This window comes from Alligator mississippiensis, chromosome 5 (assembly GCF_030867095.1).
Source record: "Alligator mississippiensis isolate rAllMis1 chromosome 5, rAllMis1, whole genome shotgun sequence".
NCBI lineage: Eukaryota > Metazoa > Chordata > Crocodylia > Alligatoridae > Alligator > Alligator mississippiensis.
The window spans coordinates 138,442,157-138,461,906 of record NC_081828.1 but is presented as its reverse complement, the minus strand read 5'-3'; the positions used below and the strand labels follow the sequence as shown (position 1 = coordinate 138,461,906).

At 40.0% G+C, this 19,750-nt stretch overlaps 1 protein-coding gene across 1 annotated transcript; it reads left to right on the top strand.

Annotated features, from left to right (window-relative positions):
* Positions 1 to 302: 302 nt before the first annotated feature.
* Positions 303 to 19,214, top strand: LOC102564545 (prostatic acid phosphatase). The gene is made up of 10 exons (XM_019483334.2): positions 303 to 416; positions 1,732 to 1,827; positions 4,213 to 4,299; positions 5,308 to 5,460; positions 7,445 to 7,543; positions 8,252 to 8,347; positions 11,068 to 11,200; positions 14,221 to 14,303; positions 15,544 to 15,650; positions 19,051 to 19,214. Exons 1-10 carry the CDS (start codon positions 303 to 305, stop codon positions 19,205 to 19,207), a joined length of 1,125 nt encoding a protein of 374 aa, XP_019338879.2. The 3' UTR covers positions 19,208 to 19,214.
* Positions 19,215 to 19,750: the final 536 nt, after the last annotated feature.

Genomic DNA, 19,750 nt, shown 5'->3' with positions numbered 1-19,750 from the left:
CTATGGCACTGTGGATATATATGGCATGGACTGCAGAAGGCTCCAACAAATCAATGGAGCACATGCAGCAGGAGTACACAAATGCAGAGTTCCCTGCTTCCTTCATGAGTCTCTGGGGATGCAGTAACCCAAATGGGGATGAAAGTTGAAGAGGAAGCAGAGCCACTGCCCATTTTTGGCATTTACCATGCATAACGGCTGACTCCTCCCATCTTTTTTATATAACTAGACATCTAGTCTACTGTGGGGCTGTCTCCAGTCTGAGAACTTGTTGCATAAAATACTTGTAAGCTTGTGCAAGGATGAGAGTGAGACAGTTGCTCTGTGGAATCTGGAGTCTATGCTTCCTGCTATGCCTTCTCTTCATTTTGCTTCACCAAACCACAGCGAAAAGGAAACTGAAGTTTGTGTCCTTAGTAAGTAGACAGCAGTTTAGAAATGGAAAGGATTTCCTCCAAAAACTGTCATTTGCTGCTGCTGTTATAATTCCAGGGGGGAAACATTCTGCAAAACATGTTTTGCAAATATTTAAATGTTTTCTGAATAATCAAGTTCTATTATTGCCCCCTATAGAAAAATAAAAAGTACCACACTTTAAAGACTGTTCTGTAAACTTGCTTCCATTTAGCAGCCTCAGATGATTCCGAAATCTCCTGTAAATACAATGTCCTTTATTTGTGGCAGCAAAAGGAGAGCTCTACAGGGATAATTTAAAATTATGAAATGGATGGGATGCCAAAACTAGCTTTCACTTCCTGCAGAAATTCCTCTTGGTAATGCAAATAATGTATTGGATTGCAAAAGAGCAATTTCTCCCTATATGTAATTAGAATATGTGATTCACTGAATGAATGGCATGAAGCTATGGTATATGTGAGTAAAACTTGCACTAATTTGTAAGCTACCCTTTCTCTCAAGAAAAATAGACCTCTTCTGAATTTGGTCTATTCTAAACTTTTGGCAAGCATTTCACATCATTTTCATATCTTTGTGATTTAATTTTTTTTCCCATTTGGCTCATATAAGGGAAGGCTTAATAGTTTTATAGTGTTATGACTAATAACTATGTATGCCAAGTCAATGATACAGGAGAACAAGAAATTCTTCATTAATAGAATGAAAAATCTTGATACTGTACAAGATCATTGGAAAGCAGTGGAAATTTAAGACAGGTTCAGGGTTTTCACAAGAACATGTGTTCAGATTTTAGATATTTACAGTGCCTGCCAACATGCTATTTTCTAACAGCAGCCTCTTTCAGCAAAAAGTGACTTATAGTAGCCAAACACAGGGCCTGTACATTGGGTAATATGCTGATTTTTTTGTTTGTTATTTGTTTCCCTTAACTTTCAGGTAGCTTTAACAAAATATTTACTTTTTTTTGTATTTGTTATATTAATACCAGTCATCTTGCTTGTTTAATTTAATTTGACCTGTACTGCCTATGTTCTCCTGTCTTCTCCACAATATATAATATTTTATAAAGCATATAAAATCATAGAAAAAAATCCATGAATTAGCTACTTTTCATATGAAGGAAATGAGACCCCCCCCTAAACAAAAAAGTTACAATCTTAAAAATAGGCATGGAAGCTACTATCTAGTGTATATCAATCTGTTAATAGGCTATACAGCACTCCTCATTGATGAAGATAGGACTAGAATCGCAATTCAACTGCTTCTAATAAAAGAAATGCAATAATGTGAATGGAATTAAAATTGTCTTATTATTTATTTCGCCATGGTGATCATACCCCATGTGAATCTTTTCCAAATGACAAACACAAAGAAAATGCTTGGCCACAAGGATTTGGACAGCTTACCAAGGTTTGTTGGTGTAACATATTGAAACAGTGGAAGCCACTGACGAATGTTCATACTTTGAGATACCATGAGTGTATGTCACATTGTTAGAATGGGGGACTGGGTTTTGGAAAATAATGACTCAGAAAAGGAGTTAGGTTATCTTGCTGAAAAGTCAGCTGAACATAAGATCTTTGGATGTATAGTCCTTAGCTGTGAGAGCAGTGGAGCACCAACTAGGGGTTATTTATTACTATATACAGCACTACTGAGTTCATTACTTGAATAATATGTATAATTCTGACATTCATGTTTTAAAATGGATAATGATAAGTTAAAAGATTTAAAAAAAAGAGCTAATAAAATAGTTTGAGCTCTGGAAAGCCTCCCTATACATGAGAGGCTAATGAAACTCTATTTATTTTAACCAAAAGATTAAGTCACCCAGTCATATACTGTAAGTACCTAAACAGAGATAAGATTTCTGATAATAAAGGGCTTATTCAGTCTAGTAGACAAAAGGATAACAAGATCCAGTGCTTAAAGCTGAAGCAATATAAATTCATACAAGATATATGGAGCAAATTTGTTATAGTGAAGATGACTAATCCATGGGACCTGATGATATAGTACATTGTCTATTGCTTGAAGTCTTGAATTCAAGAAGGGTTGTCTAAGAAATATTCCATAGCTCAACCAGAAGTTGTGGATTTATTATGGGAATCACTTAGTTTCCATGTCCTGTTATATAGCAGGTATATGACCATTGTGATCCCTTCTGACCTTAAAGTGTATTAATCTATGGGTAACTTTGCAGTGAAACGTATTATGTAAATAGATATTGATAGAAACATGGAACTTAGTTCTGGAAACAGCCACCCTGCTACTGAAAAAAATGTCATACAAACCTACTCATAATTTATCAAACTCCATCATAAAGTTAATTAGGGCTTTTGCCTGATGATTCCTACTCCTCCGATGGTTCTTTTAAATTTATTCAAAGCCTGTTTATACCCATTTGTTTCATTGTTAGTTAGCTTGAATATTCTCATTTTAAACAAAATAAGCACTGTGTAAAGAGCATCTTTAACTTCTGTGGAACTGATTCATTCAGTGGTTGTTCAGTTGCTCAGGTCTTTGTAGGATCTGGCCTCGATTTCTCTCTTTGTCTATTATAAATATGCAAGCTTCATAACAGATGTGCTGCTGCCTCATTAACCCAATTTGCAGAAAACTGCATCTAGCTAAATAATAACAGCAACAAGTGTGTGAGCTCATGCCTGCTCATTTCTACTCAGTTCAATAAGGTGTGAATTTCAAACACTAATTACAATGATGTCAATTATATCTGTATGGAGTATGGGTTATTATTAAGCCCCAAATAATTTCCCCTCCCCCTTTTATAAATAGCAATGAAATTAAATGCTGAAGAGACCATGTTCATACAGCATTAATGCTTCAAAATTAAAATCAGAGTTGGAAGAGCTAGGATTTCATCCATACACATCCAGCCGTTTTGCAGTGTTTTTCTATTCTCTGGGCATGTCTACACATTACTGTATGGTGACATTGCTATGGCACCATGCTTTAGTACTTTCTATTGCAAGTACTAAAGCACTGAGCAGTATGGGCACCATGCGTATAGCACATGGTTAGATTCCACCACTACATCACCATAACAGTGCACTAGACTGGGAGGAGTGTGCCACTACGGTGATGCTGCTGTGAATCACGTGTAGACCCACGTGGTCGCTACATTGCTGTAATGCACTATATGGCAACATAGTGCATTGCTAGACGTGTAGATACGCCCTCTGATCCTTTTTTAGAAAACATTAAGGTGTATTTTCCTAAAGAAGATGTGAGTAGTCTACTACTAATATTAACCTTACTATTAAATTTATTGTCCTCCTTTCATTTATAGCCCTAAATAATATATTACCACACTGCTATAAAGAAAAAGGTTCTGGCATTTCCAAATTTGTAATTATGGTTGTGTGACCTTCTTTATACCGGCCTTTATTTAGCTCTACTACATTTAAGTATATATTGTGATACATGGACCAAAAATGTTGCTCTCACATAGAATGGATTCTAGAAGCCTAGATTAAAAAACAAAAAAACAAAATACACAAAGATTTAAAATGACAGGAAGAGATGAGTGTGTATGGAAAGATGGAAGTGTCTAATTAAGGCTCATAACATTCAGCAATCAGAAGGGGAGGTTTGATTTAATTTACTTTAAAAAAAATGTCTCAAGGCACTCCATTCATCCACATTAGAGAGAAGAAAACTGAAATAAAACCTTGAAGATAATGGGCTGCTTCTTCCAGTCTTGAAAATGATAAGTCTCCTCTGTGCTTCCACAGAACATTACACTGACATTCATTTCTATTGTTGTTTTCACAGCTTGGGATACAGCAGCAATATATGCTTGGACAATACTTACGGAAAAGATATGCTCATTACTTGAGTACTATATATAAGCAGTGCGAGGCAAGTATCAGAAGGAGGATTTTTTTTTCTGTATGCTAATGGAACTTCCTAATTTATAGGGGCCTAATCCTGCATGAGGCTGAGTATGCTCAAATTGCACCAGCATCAAGAATGGTTGAGAGATCTCTCAGTTCCTAAGGTTGTGGCTCAGACTAATGCATTATAACACTGATTCATGAAGAGCTTGCACAGGAAGATCCTTGGAGTGTAGACAGGTTTGGCAAGAAGCCAAACTATATTGAAAACTGTGGTATTCTTGTAAGCCAGACTATAGGTGAAAATATTATGTTATATTTGAATTGCAATTAATAGATATCACTGCCTGGCATCTCATTAAAGGTAGCCTCATTACAGCTATCACTTTAATAATGCAAGAAGCCCTCATATATAGAATCCAGGTTCTCCTTGACGGTGACCTCAACCACTAAGTATAGTGCTTACCTCTTCCCTACTTCTGGAAATTCTGGGAGACCCTAGTAGAAATTCTGAGCTGCTATTTGTTTCTTATAGTCAATATCTACCACACAGACTGCTGTGTAATGTCCAGATACCCACCTGGCTTTAAACGAACTAGTTCTAGTACCAAAAGCAGTTTAGCTGCAGTAGCATGGCACTCAGTATGGGATGGTTTACCTTACAGATATGCTAGCTAGGTCATCTCAACACTACACTGAAGACTGCAGTGTAGACATACCCTCTGTTTTAGTTGGGGTTCAGAGGCTCCATTACTGTCTCTCAAAACTTCACCAGCTGGAACCAAGTGATTTTTTTTCCTGAGAATTTCTAACGGGGTTGCCACCACCTTCCAATTCAATTGCTCCCCAAAGTTCAATCCCAATGCTCTGCTGCAACTCCCTCCCACTTCTCTCCCTCTTCCCTCCTATGGCAGATTTTCTTTAACATCCCACCCGTTGGGATGCCAAGCCTTTCATCCCATTTCCAGTTCTCTCTTTTCTCATCAAATTGGCCAATTAATAAAAGAACAATTTTTTTCTGTTTTTGCTCCAGATTTATGTTCAAAGCACGGACTCAGACCAAACACTTATGAGTGCCCAGGCAACTCTTGCTGGGTTGTATCCACTGGACAGTGGTCAGGCTTGGAACCCAAAGATCCTTTGGCAGCCAATCCCAGTTCACACAGTGCCACTATCACATGACCACGTGAGTACTACAAGTTGGGAACGCCTTTTTCCTGTACGCTTTGTTACTAAAGACTAATAATGTCAGAAGTAAAGTGAATAAAGTAGATGAGGGCAATACAAAGCAACAGCACTGTGTATAGGAAGCACCACTGTGCAGTGATTGCACAGACTCCTATGACATAGACTTGGGCTTAATGAAAATAAAACAAGCTAAATCTCAAATCAAACTTCCACTCATGACACCATTTTCATAAATAGCTGTGTGACCACAGTCAAGAACCCTTTTAATATGTTATGCTTTCATACTGTATAAGATCATAACTCTGAGCCAGTAACAGATTACCCTACTCTCTGGCCTGTGCAGAGATTTAAAATTGTTTGCTCTGCTGAAGAGCAGGGGGGAAAAATGTGCATTATCACTATTCTCCTCAATTTTTTGTTGTTCATGAACCATAAAATTGTCCCATTCCTCACTACACTGTGATTTGGGTAGTGGGATCATTTTTTCAGTCATTTTGTGGTTGGTGGCCAAAAGAAAAAATGTGGAGGACCGGTTTGCTGGAACGCAAGTTGTGGGATAATCTGATTCTGGTACTTCTTTCTCTCTTCCCCTCACCTGCAGAGTACTCAAATATGGGAACTGGGAAGCATTTTTTCAAGGGGCTGTGAGGAAGCCAGCTTCACAGTCACTGGGAATGCTGTGAACGGTGACCTGGGCAGGTGAGGGGAGTGAAAGAAGACAAGAACTTCCAGATATGTATGTACTTCCAGTGATGGCTGGGAGGCTGCAGAGCAGAGACAATGAACACAGAGAGCTGTTCTTTCCTTCCCTACCCTAGTCTAGTAGTGAGATTTTTGCATACCACGGGATTTTGCAGATTGCAGACAAAAGATGGAGTTCTACTACCAAATTCAGCAAACAGGCACTAGGTCTTACATTCTCCCCAAATTTGAAAAGTTTATGCAAGTGATTGAAGGGCCTTACATGCCCTATTTACAACACACATAAGTCAAATTAAAATAGCTGCTTTTTTAATCTTCATCATTCCAAGTTGTGTGGTTTGTGACCATTATAAATAGTATAGTATGCTCCCAAAGTAGAAAAATAAGTTAGTAAACAAATTAATGTACAAAATAGGAAAACGTGAATATATATGTTCATTTTTCTCTCCTGCTTTCCATTATTTATTGCTTTAAATATATTTTTATTTTTTAATGAATACATAGCACCCTGAACCCCAGTAGCTTATTTCTATCAAAGCTAGTGGCTGTCAGTTACTAGAAATATCATGCCCGTTCATAAGTATATGGTTATATCATAGTATTATATGCCTCTAATAGTTAGATCAGTATTCTAAGAGTGGCAAAAAGCTGTTGTACATATTCTGAGGCTAATGTTCTCCTCAGTACACCAAGGTTTTATTTGAAGCTCTTGTTTTAATTGTGTGGCTACAACAAATGGAATTTTATTAATTATCTCAGGAGGGAGATGGAAAACATGTTAGCAGGAAATATTGAGACAATTATTACTACTTGATTTGAAATCAGCTGTAATTTTATTTTGTTTTGCTTTACTTATGATTAATTCAGACAATTTCTAACAAAAATTAGATTAGACTATCTCAGATAAAGCAAATCATATCAATACAGGCAGCCAGAAATAATATACATGTACTATTTAGGCATGATTTTGAGGATTTAGGAAGTGCATAGGTCTTGTGCTGGCCTTTTCCTGCATGGTGAATTGCACCTTGCATTTCTTTCTAATTTTCAACTACTTTTACAAGCAACATCCACAAATGTTTAATGGTTAATATTATAAAACTGAGTTGCTAGAGGTATTATTGTATGGAGGGAAAAATATCACTGGAAACCAATCCTAAAATCTTTTTTCAGTTTGTCCCAGCTGACACACAAATCAGAACTGGACTTCTATAAGAGGATATTAAATTATCAAACCGGAAACAGACTGCATAATTAATACATTGTACCTTTTATTTCAGTTGCTCTACTTACCTTTTCCAAATTGTCCAAGATACAATGAACTTCAGAAACGAACTTTTGTAACAAGAGAGTTTCAAAAACAACTTAAGCACTACAGGGTAAGGAAAGCAATCTACTTTCAATTGTGGAAAACATTTAATTAAAAAACTACCACTTATCACAGCAATATCTAATACCTAAATCATAAGATTGGGAGTCTGGAGACTAGCGTATTCTCCTTCTAATGAAGGTATCTAATTCTTCTTAGCCTTAGCAGACCATGCTTCTATATACTGGAAGAAGACTACTATTTACCCACTAAACACTTATTTTAGAAAATCTGCTGGGCTGGCAAGTTCACCACAAATGAAAAAAGTGCAGTTTAGAGAAGGTGGGACTCTTAGTCACCCTTTATCAAAACTCAATCTATCATCTGAATTACACAAAAACTACAAAAGTCAACCAAAACCAGCATCTCCAGTCCAACTTCATCCTTGCTGCTCAGTCTCATGGCTGCAATCCCTTTTCTGACATCTCTTTACATATGCCCTCTCTTACCTCAAACCCCTCTTCCCCACAAAAAATCTTTCCACTAATTTCCTGACTGTCACATAAGAAAATTCCCACAACTTCAATGCAGCAACCAGTCTCTCCCTTTGGTAACTCCTTTGCCTGTTTTCCCATGAGCCATGCTGTCACAGCTAAGCTACTGGTTCAACAAACTTTATTCTTTCTAAAATGTGCCATGCACACTACTAAGGTAGTATATAGGAATGCCATAAAATAGTAAACCTAAACCCCCTTTGTTTATGGTTTTTGTTTTCCAGCCGTTTCTCAGATTTTTAGCAGCTCACACTGGATACCCAGTTAGCAGTCTGAACACTGCAAGAATTGGGAATCTATATGACACTTTACAGTATGAGGTAAAAATATAACTATAAAGTCTGGATCTGATTCAAACAAGTTATAGAGTAGGAAGAATACAGATTACAAAATGTATTTTATACATCTCTGTGGTTGTAAGAAAGATTTATGCTTACAAGGGATGCAAAGGAATATAATCAGCTATCTTATCTTTTATTATACATGGCATGACTGATATGCTTTTCAGTCAGTCAATAATTAGTATAACACCCTGGTAATATACTAGTCTAGCAAAGTACTAGTTCTCATTTATACTAAGGAAACTTTATACCGGTCTAGAAGTAAAAAGCAGCCTTCGTGAAAATGTAATTTATTCCATTTCCAGGCCTGGCCACTTAATAGTACCAGAAACTTGTAGAGGCCTTAACATAATGAAAATGAGCCCGCTGGCTTTCAATGAGAATAAGAGTTAGATAGATTGTTTTATTATACCATGTAAAATACTTTAAGAACTTCTTAAAAGTTAAAAACTAACTTTCACTTTCTTCCATTTCTTGTAATGCACAGGAATTGTGTCCCTAAATCAGGCCAGTAGTCCATCAAATCCAGCATGTAATCAGTACCCTATCCTCTGAAGAATGTATAACATTTGCACAGTGGGCAGTTAGACAAAAGCCTATTGTGTGAAATTGCTTCATGATCCCAGAACCATAAAGATGTACCGTAGTAAATAAACACAGAATGGTAAAGAACATACAAGCTTCCATCCAGAAAGACTGGTGCAAGAAAATACAGTAGTAATTTTTGGTTTATAGGATTCCTGGAGCAAGTGGGACTTGAGCATTAATATGGAATAGGAAGCTACTGATGAATACTGATTGGGAGTCTGTTCTGATCATAGGGACCATGGGACCCTTTAGTTTAAATCTGCAAGATTAAAGATTTACATGCTGTAACAATGAACACGTCTAACACTAAGGGCACGCACATGCCAGGGAACAATTTAGCACTGCAAAATGGATTCTACAACTGCCAACATATTAAGCAGGGAGCCACCTAAGGTAGCAAACAGGAAAAACAAAGGCATGTGTCTAGTATATTAAGTACTTAATTCTGGACTGCAGAAAAGCATTTCCTTTCATTTGGGATTAAAGCCTAAACCTAGCAGGGAAAATATAGGTAGTGGATCCTGATCAGGCGTAGTTGGGAGACAGGCATTGAACTACTTAGCATAGAAAAGACTAAATTGCTTCTGGGCACGTCTGGAAGCAGAGTTTTGGATGGCCAGGGAACTTTATGGATGAAATGTTAGGCACCTTGGGTCACCCTAACACCCATTTTACATGCCCAACTCCTTGTATGAATCTAAACCTGTGTCTACCTCTGAACAGCAAACACACATTGCCATCTTGAAAGAAAAGCTATTATTTTTGTTGCATGTGGTACTTCAAAAGACTGCTTGGAATTATTTTTAAGCCTCTGTACTTAAGCTCCAGATAATATTCCCTAGAAAATTAAAGAAGCTTTAAAGTAGATTGCATCTGAGGACATGCATGAGTTACACCTGAGTCATTCCGTAAATTGCTAGGTGTAACTCATGCTGTGAATCTTGCATTTTCCATCATGGTCCTGTTCTTGTCAAAGCAGTTTAGATCAGTGACTCATGAAATGTCAGCATGCTGAACTACTGCATTGCAGCTCAGCATATTAAATCAAGTCATCATCACATACTGCAGTAATGTGACTGCACAGGGCCGCACGGTTGTACAGAAAGCATTGTAAGGGAGGTGTTTATGTCATCAGACACTTACAACATTGACAAACTTCGTTTGCCATAAGGAAACCAAATGCCAGAGAGGGCTGACTTAATGAGTAGGCAGTGAACTTGTTGTGGGGCCTTCATATTACTCAACAGACCTTGGAGACACCAGCTGAGAGTTCTGCCACAAAAGCCAACAACAATATTAATTGTGCAAAAAGAGTTCTCCAATTCATAGTTTTAAAGAGAATTCAAGTAGCTTTGGTAGAAATTGTCAAAAGAAAAAGTGAGACACTGTGACCTGAACTGGTTTAACCTGACATGTTCCATTGTTTCACCTGTTTAAACAAATCCTATCTTCAATTAGCCAACATTTTTCAGGCCATTGGTGTCTACTAATCTCACCTGCCAAGTCTTGCTGGTACAAATGAATTGGGAGCCTGCTCTCGGGTTGCTGCTCAGCCACAATCCTGACAGTCTCCTGTAAACCCTGTGGGTTGTTGGACCCCTTACTGGGTCCCACTCTCAGGAGGTGCCTGACAATACCCCTCAAGCCTTATGGGCTAGAGACGTGGCTCCAAAACTTCCCTTTTACCATGCCCCATGCCTCACAGATGGCATTTAGATGTTGTCTCTTGTGATGAGGCCTCAGTCTACTTTGGCCTCTTGTTGTCACTGGACCCTTAGCCTTAGTATCTGTCACTGCACCCTCTGGCACTGGGCTCTCCACGCTGTAGTATGCCCCAGTGAGTGCTATGCCGTATCTTAATGAATGCTATCCTCTCTTACCATTCAAAGCTGTTTTCTTTAAACAATTCACCAATATACGTAAGAGTTCCACTACAGCTGAAATTCCATATATAGTCCCTAGTTTATGTATAAAATGTAAAAATAAAGTACAAAATACTATATATTTTTAAATTAGTATAAAAATAATGGTAAAAAACACTGTTGCCTCAGGCAATAATACCAAAGTAGAAGATAACAAAAAAATCATTATGTTTTCCTCCTTTGCTAAAGGATGCTAACAATTACACTTTACCAAAATGGGCCACTCAAGGTGTCAGGGACAAACTGTTAAAGCTCTCAGAATTGCTGTTACGGGCAGAATTTGGGCTCCACAAACAAAGGCAGAAGTCACGTCTGCAGGGTGGTAAGCAAAATACATCTTTCTAAATGGGATATGAGCATGAGGCACAAAGTTGAAAAGATGTACAGTGAACAACAGTGTTAAAGGGATGTTGTTGCTGTGGCGGTGCAGGAACTGTGAGAGAGGCAAGTATTGTTGTGGGTGATATCTTGTGTTGGACCAACTACATGTTGAGATAGCCCTGGAAAAGTTTTTGAATGCAATTTATTATTTATCAGATCAAATGCATTGCATTCAAAAGTTTGTCAAAGGCTATTTCAACCATGTAGTAGTTCTAACATAAGAGATCTCACCTACAACAATCCTTGCCTCATAGACTGAGCAGTGAAATTTATGCCACATTACAAATTTGAAAGATGGCCTATATAGTATATTACATGGTTAATCATGATTACCTCTATATGGTGACCCCTGAAGTATTTGGATTTAATCAACATACACTGAAGGAGGAAGGGGCATGTGACAAAGGTATGTTCATTCACCATTATAAAGGAAACATCATTCAGTTAAATGAATAAATTCAAACGCTTACTGAAGTGAGTCCAAGCTGAATTTGATGTCACAAGCCACATTTTAGTTACTTATTTCCTAAAGTACAGTAATTGTAATAAAGCACAACAGTAATATACTGGATTTTCTCACATACAACATGGCCCCAAATAAAAGACGCATCTTGTTTTTAGAAGGCAGACTGGAGAAATAAAAAATTGTTCCAAGGTCATGGCCAACTTTATGACATAAAGCAAATCTTTCTGGAAACACAGGGTGTTTAAGCAGTGTGGTATCCCAGGGGGACACTTTTCTGGAATGCCACAATTCCTGGATATTTTATGTTTCTAGGATGACTTACTCTGTGTCACACAAGACCCTTGCAAAGACAGTAACAAGACTGTTAGTTCTTGACTGTAAGCAGTTCTTTATATAAGTTCTCATAAATTAAGTGCTGTATCTACATCACGAGCCTCACCAAGATACTACCAGCAGTTCACTCACTGTTCAGGCATAAACTACAGTGCTCAGCCAATACCTATGGCTATGACAGGGTTAACAAAGGACTTTGCCCTTTCAGCTTGCTGAACCAGACAAGTGGCAGCAAGTTTGAACTTGGCACACTGTCTCCAGGCATGCTTCTTTTCCAGTGAAGAAAACAGCTTCCTGGATTAAGACATGCATCCCAATTTTGGAGGGCTGATATTGAGGGAAAGATGAGTGTTGTGTGCAAGAAAATACAGTAGTTGTTTGCTGGTCTTTATACTGGACCAGCAGCGATACCCAAAGGAAAATAATAAATTTCCAAGAACCGTTCATCATTCTGTTTATTGTATATTATTTATGGTTCAGAAAACGAAGTTGTTTATACCAGCTTGCCTTTTCCTTCTTCATGAAATGCACCACAGCGCTGGGTGCTTTGAAAAGTGCCTGGCACTGCAACGTTTGCAGTTGTATAAGCAGCAAAATGCACATCAGCGCTGAGAAAATGGAGGTGGCACGCTTTTGAACTAAAACACCTTGGAGATGCTTTAGTTCAAAAGTACAGTATTGCCATTTTCTGCACGCTGATGCACATTTCACCACTTATACAACTGCACATGGTGCAGCATTGCACGTTAGTTTGTGCGCGGAGCACACTCAATTAATCAAGCTTGCTCTGAAGTGGCGGATCTCACAAAAAAGTATGTGTATAAATGCCCCATGGACTTCAAATGGCATTTAAATGGCTGATATACAATCAGGGTATAAACTATGAAGACATGCAAAGGCTAAGCTATGCCAAACTTGTTTGCTTTCAGTGTTTTGTTTGTTTTAAGTTTTTGTCTTTTTAAAACTTACAAAACTTAGATCCAAATTCAAACCTTTGTATTTACCTGACCATGAATCATGATTAAAATTCTGCTATAAGCTGAAAGGAATAGATCTGTTTAACTTTGCAAGCACATTTAGCTGTAGTCAGAGGAATTCCTCTTTGTGGGGAATAGCTGTTAAGATATTAGCACTGTTACTGATTTAATATTTACAGCTTGTCTTACATTTTCCCGGAGGTGATATTGGCAAAGCACTAACAGCTGTATGCTTTTCAAGGTTGTATTGCTCCCAATTCTCCTCTAGCTTATACACAAAGAAATCAGGAAAATAATTGAGTTACACGAGAAGAGGAACAGATTGACTAATAAACAACTATTCAGATCACATGAAGCAGCTTTGAACTGGATAAGCTAGCTCAGAGCTCTCAAACTTGTGGCCTGTGAGCTGTACGTGGCCCCTGACCAGTTGAATGGCAGCTTCGAAGCTCCTGGCCCAGGTGCCACGCTCCTCTTTGCTCTCTTGCTGCTGCTAGCAGAGTCCCTGGGCTCCTCTTCCCTCCTCTAGTTTTTGTTGCCTACACATGCACCCAAAGTGGTCCATAGGCCTGAGGGAGCCCATGGGCAAAGGTCTCAGAGTGACTCAGGGCCTCTGAGTAGTGTGTTTATGCATGCAGGGAGCCTGTATGGCAGGGTGGGGGAGGAGAGAGGTAGGGCTTGTGCAGCATGGCATGGCACATAATGGACCCCTGTGGTACATCAGAGGATGATTCATTCATTGCACTAAAAATTGGAAGCTCCTGCAACATGGAGGGGACACTCCTGCAGTGGACTGGGGACTCCTGCAGTGCAGTGCAGAAGGCTCACAACCTGGTGGCAGGAAGTGTGTGCAGCCTTGGGGAGCGGGGTATGGCTGGGGGTCCTGTGTCCTCAGGTCACTCAAAAGTTGAACAGCCCTGAGCTAGCTTATGGTTGTTATTATTATTGGAAGTCTGCTGGTGAACCTAGCCCTAAAAATAGTGTACAAGGGAGCAGAATCAAATTCCCTACTCATACAAAAGTGGGCCACATTCCCCAGTAAATTCCAAAAGTAGGTACAAATCCAGCCAAGTCAGACCTGCTTGTTGTGCATTAAGGATACAACATTACCGGTCCCTGGTATTGAGAACACACTAGTATGCGTTTGCTATGCAATTATTGTCTTGTTTCCCAATTTCCTCCCAGGTATTCTCTTAAAAGCGATTCTGAAACATCTCTCAGATGCTAGAAAACCTTCAAACCAGCGAAAGATGATTATCTATTCTGCAGTGAGTACTTTTTCATGGTAGATTTTTGCAGTTATTAACTACAATAAATGACCTATGGCTTCATATGCAACAGTTTACAAGAGTTGCAATGCTGTTATTTCTGGCCAGCTTTAAATATTTCAGGATTATCTTAACTTATTTACTTAGAAAAATGCAGCTCATATATACCCGGCATTCTATTTCCTAGTGCAAGTGGTTTATTTCATTTAAAGCTGTTCTGACTGGTGAATAAAACAACTCGAAAGATTTGTCCAGGCTCTTTCCAATAGCTCAACTCTGCTCTTCAAACTGGTGGTCTGTTGCTCTTCAAATAACATTTTTTTTTCCTTTCCTTTTATTTTAAATTAAATTCAATATTTCTAAAAGACACTGGATTCTGTCTTGCATATGGAGGTTTTCTACATACACACAGAACATGTTCCTGGTGGCAGTCTGCTCCCAACCCCTCTGGTTCAGCACCAGTCCCCTGCAGCAGCCAGGGGGAGCTGTAGGTTCCCAGGGACTGACAGGTATCACAGGGCCAGGAGAAAACAAGGCTGCGAGATTGTCCCCTGCCTGCTCCTGGGGCAGTCTCTGGTGGTGGACCCTGGGTGGGGACAATGTCCCTGTGCCCCAACAGCAGGGAACTCCCAGCCCTGGCCCCCTGATTGGTGGCAGGGGGCTTGGAAAGAGCTGCAGGGGAGGGGCAGGTCCCAACCCTCTGCCCCGGTCCACCAGCGGAGCATCTAGCAGCATGCCCCCAGTTGGGTGGGGGTGCTCACAGCTAGCTGCCCTACCAATGAATCAGGGCAGGGGGCTTCCCTTCCCCATAGCTCTTTCCAAGCCCCATGCCTCAATTGCTTGATCCAGGCATGAGGCTGGGAAAAAGCTGCAGGGCTGGGACCTGCCCCTGATCAGGACAGCTCCCAGCCAGCCCCAGGCTCCATGGGGAAGTCTACACGTGCAGCCCAGAGCTGGCTGGGGATTGCCCGAAACAGGACAGTCCCCAACCACTTCCAGGCTGCACACGCAGACTTCCCCACACAGCCCAGGGCTGGCCAGGAACTTTCCCAATCTGGGGCGGCTCCCAGCCAGCTCCAGGCTGGGCAGGGAATTCTCCCCGTGCAGGGACTCCCTGCCCAGTTGCACAGCTGAATAGCTCACTATAACTAATGTACTGAGTAAGTTATTGAACTTTTGCTCTGTAACACCCATATTTCATTCAGTAACTCTGTACTGGGAGTGTTTCTTCTGTTCACAGCATGCTGCTACCATCGTCGCCTTACAGATGGCACTCCATGTCTTCAATGGGAAACTGCCTCCCTACAGTGCCTGCCATTTTTTTGAACTTTACCAGGAAAAGAATGGGTAAGAATCTCATTATCACTCTATCTGCAAAATACACTTTAAAAAAATGTACTGATACCCCAGAGCATTTGATAAATAACACTCTTTGGTCATTATTGAACACAAGACTCTAATATACTGAAAGCACTCATAAACTGACTTTAATTAAGATAATGGGAGTCAATTTAGTGCTTATGATTAAAAATAGCAGGCATACAGCCTTGGAGACTGCAGTTTCTGTCTACAGTATAAACTTGCTGACCTGAGAGCTTCCACCCTATTCCAGAAGGGAAAACTTCCAGTAGTCAGAGGTTTTACTCAGTTTCCCATCTTACACATAGGACTGGAAAGGGTCATCCTGTCTCTTTGAATCCTGTCCTCTGGTATCACAAGCAACCATGTCATATAAAAAGGTTTTCATAAGTTTAATAAGTCTCATCTTAAAATTAGTATGGTTTTTTGGCTCCACAATTGCTATGGGAAAGTTGTTCAACAACCTCACTGCTCTCATGGTTAGAACTTCCTAATTTATAACCTACATGTCCAGTTTACATCCATTGTTCTTGTTCCAAACTAGACCTTCACCTTAAATAGCTTTTCACCTCCCTTGTATTTACTCTGATGTATTCATATTTATATCTGGTCTCAGTCCCAAAGTCAGAGTCACGATCCACGCAGAATTGTCAATTGTTGGCACTGGATTTATGGCCCAGAGATCTTGTTCCAGGTGGACACAAACCCTCACAGCAGCCGCGACTTCTCCATTCAATAAGAGGCAAATTTTACTGATACACAGTGATAGCTGATAAGACAAACAAAATAATCTCCCCAATTCGATATCTCACAGTTCTAGGGCTGTCACAGAAGGAAGGTATGTCTGTCCAGTATGCAAGCTTCACCCTGTGGTTGTGTCTTGACTGTCAGGTGTCAGCAGCCTGGAGGTTGAGGGCCAAGATCCCACCCCCACACACAGTGGGGTGGGTGAAATGGGCTGGTGGTATGCCTCATAGTGGCCTTAGGTACCCCACTTGGAAAGACTTTGCTGCTCTGAAATCCTTCCTTATGTATTCTTCTCTCTTCTGAGGACTCTTCATTCCTAGGTATTATTGATTGGTTTCCCTGTGGTCCTCTTACTGTCCACATTCTTTCCTGCCAGCATATTCCTTTGTTTTCCACAAATCCATCACATGCGCACATCTTGATTTGGTCTGTCCACCAAAACCAGAAATTCCAAGAGTTCTGCAGTTGGGCACTGACTTAGTGCTACCTTATCTCATGTTATGGAACAATGTGGTATGTGTCTTCAGTTTCCCAGCCTGTGTGTCTGCTGGGTTCAGAAATAGTGGGTCTTGAAGAAAACTTTGTCACAAACAGGTTTTTTAGAAACAAATTAACCCCTGCCATTTCCCTGGACCATTCTATGTTCTAATGCATATCTACTTTACCTACAAGCCAAGTCCCAAAAGCAAGCCATTTTCTAGGCATCAGAAAACATCAGGGGAACCAAACTTCCCCCAACTTTTTTTAATTAGCAAATTTGATTAGCACACTCCCATTTTTGGGGGCCAAGATCATTATTTAAAATATTAACTGTAACAGGGAACCCTTGACCTTGTTAGTAGGAAGGGTAGAAAGAGAGCAGGGGCAGAAGTGCAGCTGATGAAGCAGTTAGTGGCATTTGGTCCCTGGTGGACAGAAGATCCAATCACATGGCTGAAAGGAGGCTGGGCTGGGGAATGTAAGCCTGGTCTCTGGGCATGCAAGGACACAGCCTATGCTTGCATCAGGAAAAGGAGCTCCCAAGAGAGAGGAGCTGTTAAAAGATGAGCAAGCAGGCACCCAAGCTGCCCAAGGGACCTGGAGATGAGAAGGTTCTGGTGTTGCCTGCAGGCAACATTTACCCTGAGGAAAGAAGATTATTTGTTTTAAGCAGAGGCTGGCTTTTGTTTTTCTGGTTTATTGGTTTGTTTCACTTTGGACTTGAGAATGGACAACTGGGTTGTGGCTACAAGATTGGAGAAGGCCACCAACAGGGTTGTTAGGATGTGCGCCTCTGCTATAGGGGCCAGAAGTTAGCCCCAGGCCAAGAGAAAGAGACTGGCATAGTGAGATTGAAACCCCAGGAGGGACTGCCATCAAGGCAGAGCCAATACCCAGGAGCTAAGGTCTTAATTAGTGGACCAAGATGGAGGGCGCAGCCAGAGAGAAAAAGAAGGCCCAGGCTCTGATAGCTGAAGCCCCAACAAGCCCACAGAGACTTACAGGAGCACTCCCTTAAAGGGGGAAGCACTGAGGGAGGGGAAAGGACCTAGGTGGGAGGTAGATCTGGCTGAATGGACCAAGCTACCCATGAGGCTGCTACTGACCCCCAAGGATCCCTCCCTCCCAACAATAAACAAGATCAAAATTGTGGCAGGTAAGAGACAGGAGGTGAAGGGGGACCAGGAAGGAGCAGAACCATGTGGCAGACCACAATTTGTCCTACATAACCCCTATTTGTCCTACATACCTATCAACTTATTCTCTACTGCACCGTTCCAAATTCTTGTCCATGAAGGTCCTCTAGAATTATGGAGAAAGGTGCAAATTTTACGAGACACATGATTAGTGCTAATTCAGGCATACTATATGTAATATAATAAACGGTTTCTCTTATATACAGTCTTCCATTCAGCTCTGACACTTGGCAATATTGGAAGAGTTCAGCAGCATGACAACTGTGAAAGAAAGAGTAACTAGAAGCAATAGGAAGAAACAGAAGGCAGAAGACCAAAAACAAAAACACAATCCAAACCCTTTGGCTGGAGGGGGCAAAAGCTTGTCAGGGACAGAGAAGGACAAGCCTCATTGAAAGTCAGTAGGTCTTAAACATCTAAGATCCACAGGTCCTTTTGAAAGTACCTCCCCCCAGAACAATATCCCCACTGTAAACACAGAGAATACAAACACACTCCAAAGCTGAAGATGCTGTAGAAGTTGAAGCTTCAAAACAAGTTGTTAAAATTAAACCAAACAAAATACGTAATGTACAATAGAAACCACCTGTGCATATAGCAGGAAGATTAGATTAAGTGGCAAATACAAATAAGTCTTAATAATCTCCATATGTATATAAGTGCTAGTTTAAATGTTAGAATATAGGTTCACAGTCACTCCTGAGGTAAAATACACTTCTCTACCAGTGATGTTCCTATTACTAGCAGGACATGTGGACTTGTGTGCTAAATTTTAATATTTGATAAGAAAGTGCTATTCGTCTTATGAACTGAAACCACTGGACATGCTATGAAGTTAAAAAGTGGTCCAAACTCATCTTTCAGATAAATCTATGAAATTGCATCTAACAGCTGTAACTCCAAGGAAAAAATTGTGCAGCTATGTATAACTAACCTTATATTTATATCTATGTGTTTTGACTTAGGCAATACACCATTGAAATGTACTATCGGAATAATTCTTTGAAAGATCCTCTTCCGCTCACTCTGCCAGGCTGCAAATTTCGCTGTCCACTTGAGAGATTTTATCAACGGATTGCCTCAGTCATGGTGCACCACTGGGAAAAAGAATGCAGAAGATAGAGCCTAAAGAGAGGTAAGTGAGATGCTGATAAGTGTTATGTGTACTTGGGTCAAGTTTGGCATAAAGGCAGGAATACATAAAACCCTGAAGAGATATTGCACATATCAATATTTTTAAAGGAATGGCAAACCAGATCCAATAAGACAGTATTTTCCCAGCTTCTCCTTTTCCATGGATACATACCACTGGGCAACTCCAGATCTAATGACTTATCTAGTAGAAAGATTCAGAATGGAATTGGGGATTGCATGGCTGAAACCCTGTAGGTTCTCAAAAAAAATACACAGTAAAAATGGCATTCGTGTTACTGAAACCAAACAATGGGAGCTGGAAGAAAATCTTAAGAAGCTGAACTATATCAAATTACCCAATTTTGCTACTTGTAAATAAACCCACAAGCTGATTTGTAAGTCCAGGCAACTCCATTGATTTCAAGAGATATTCATATTTGTAGAGAGGAATCACATTTTCCTTCCTATATCAAGTAATACATTCCTTATTATAAGGAACAAAAACAAACAAGCCCCCAGAACTCACATTCA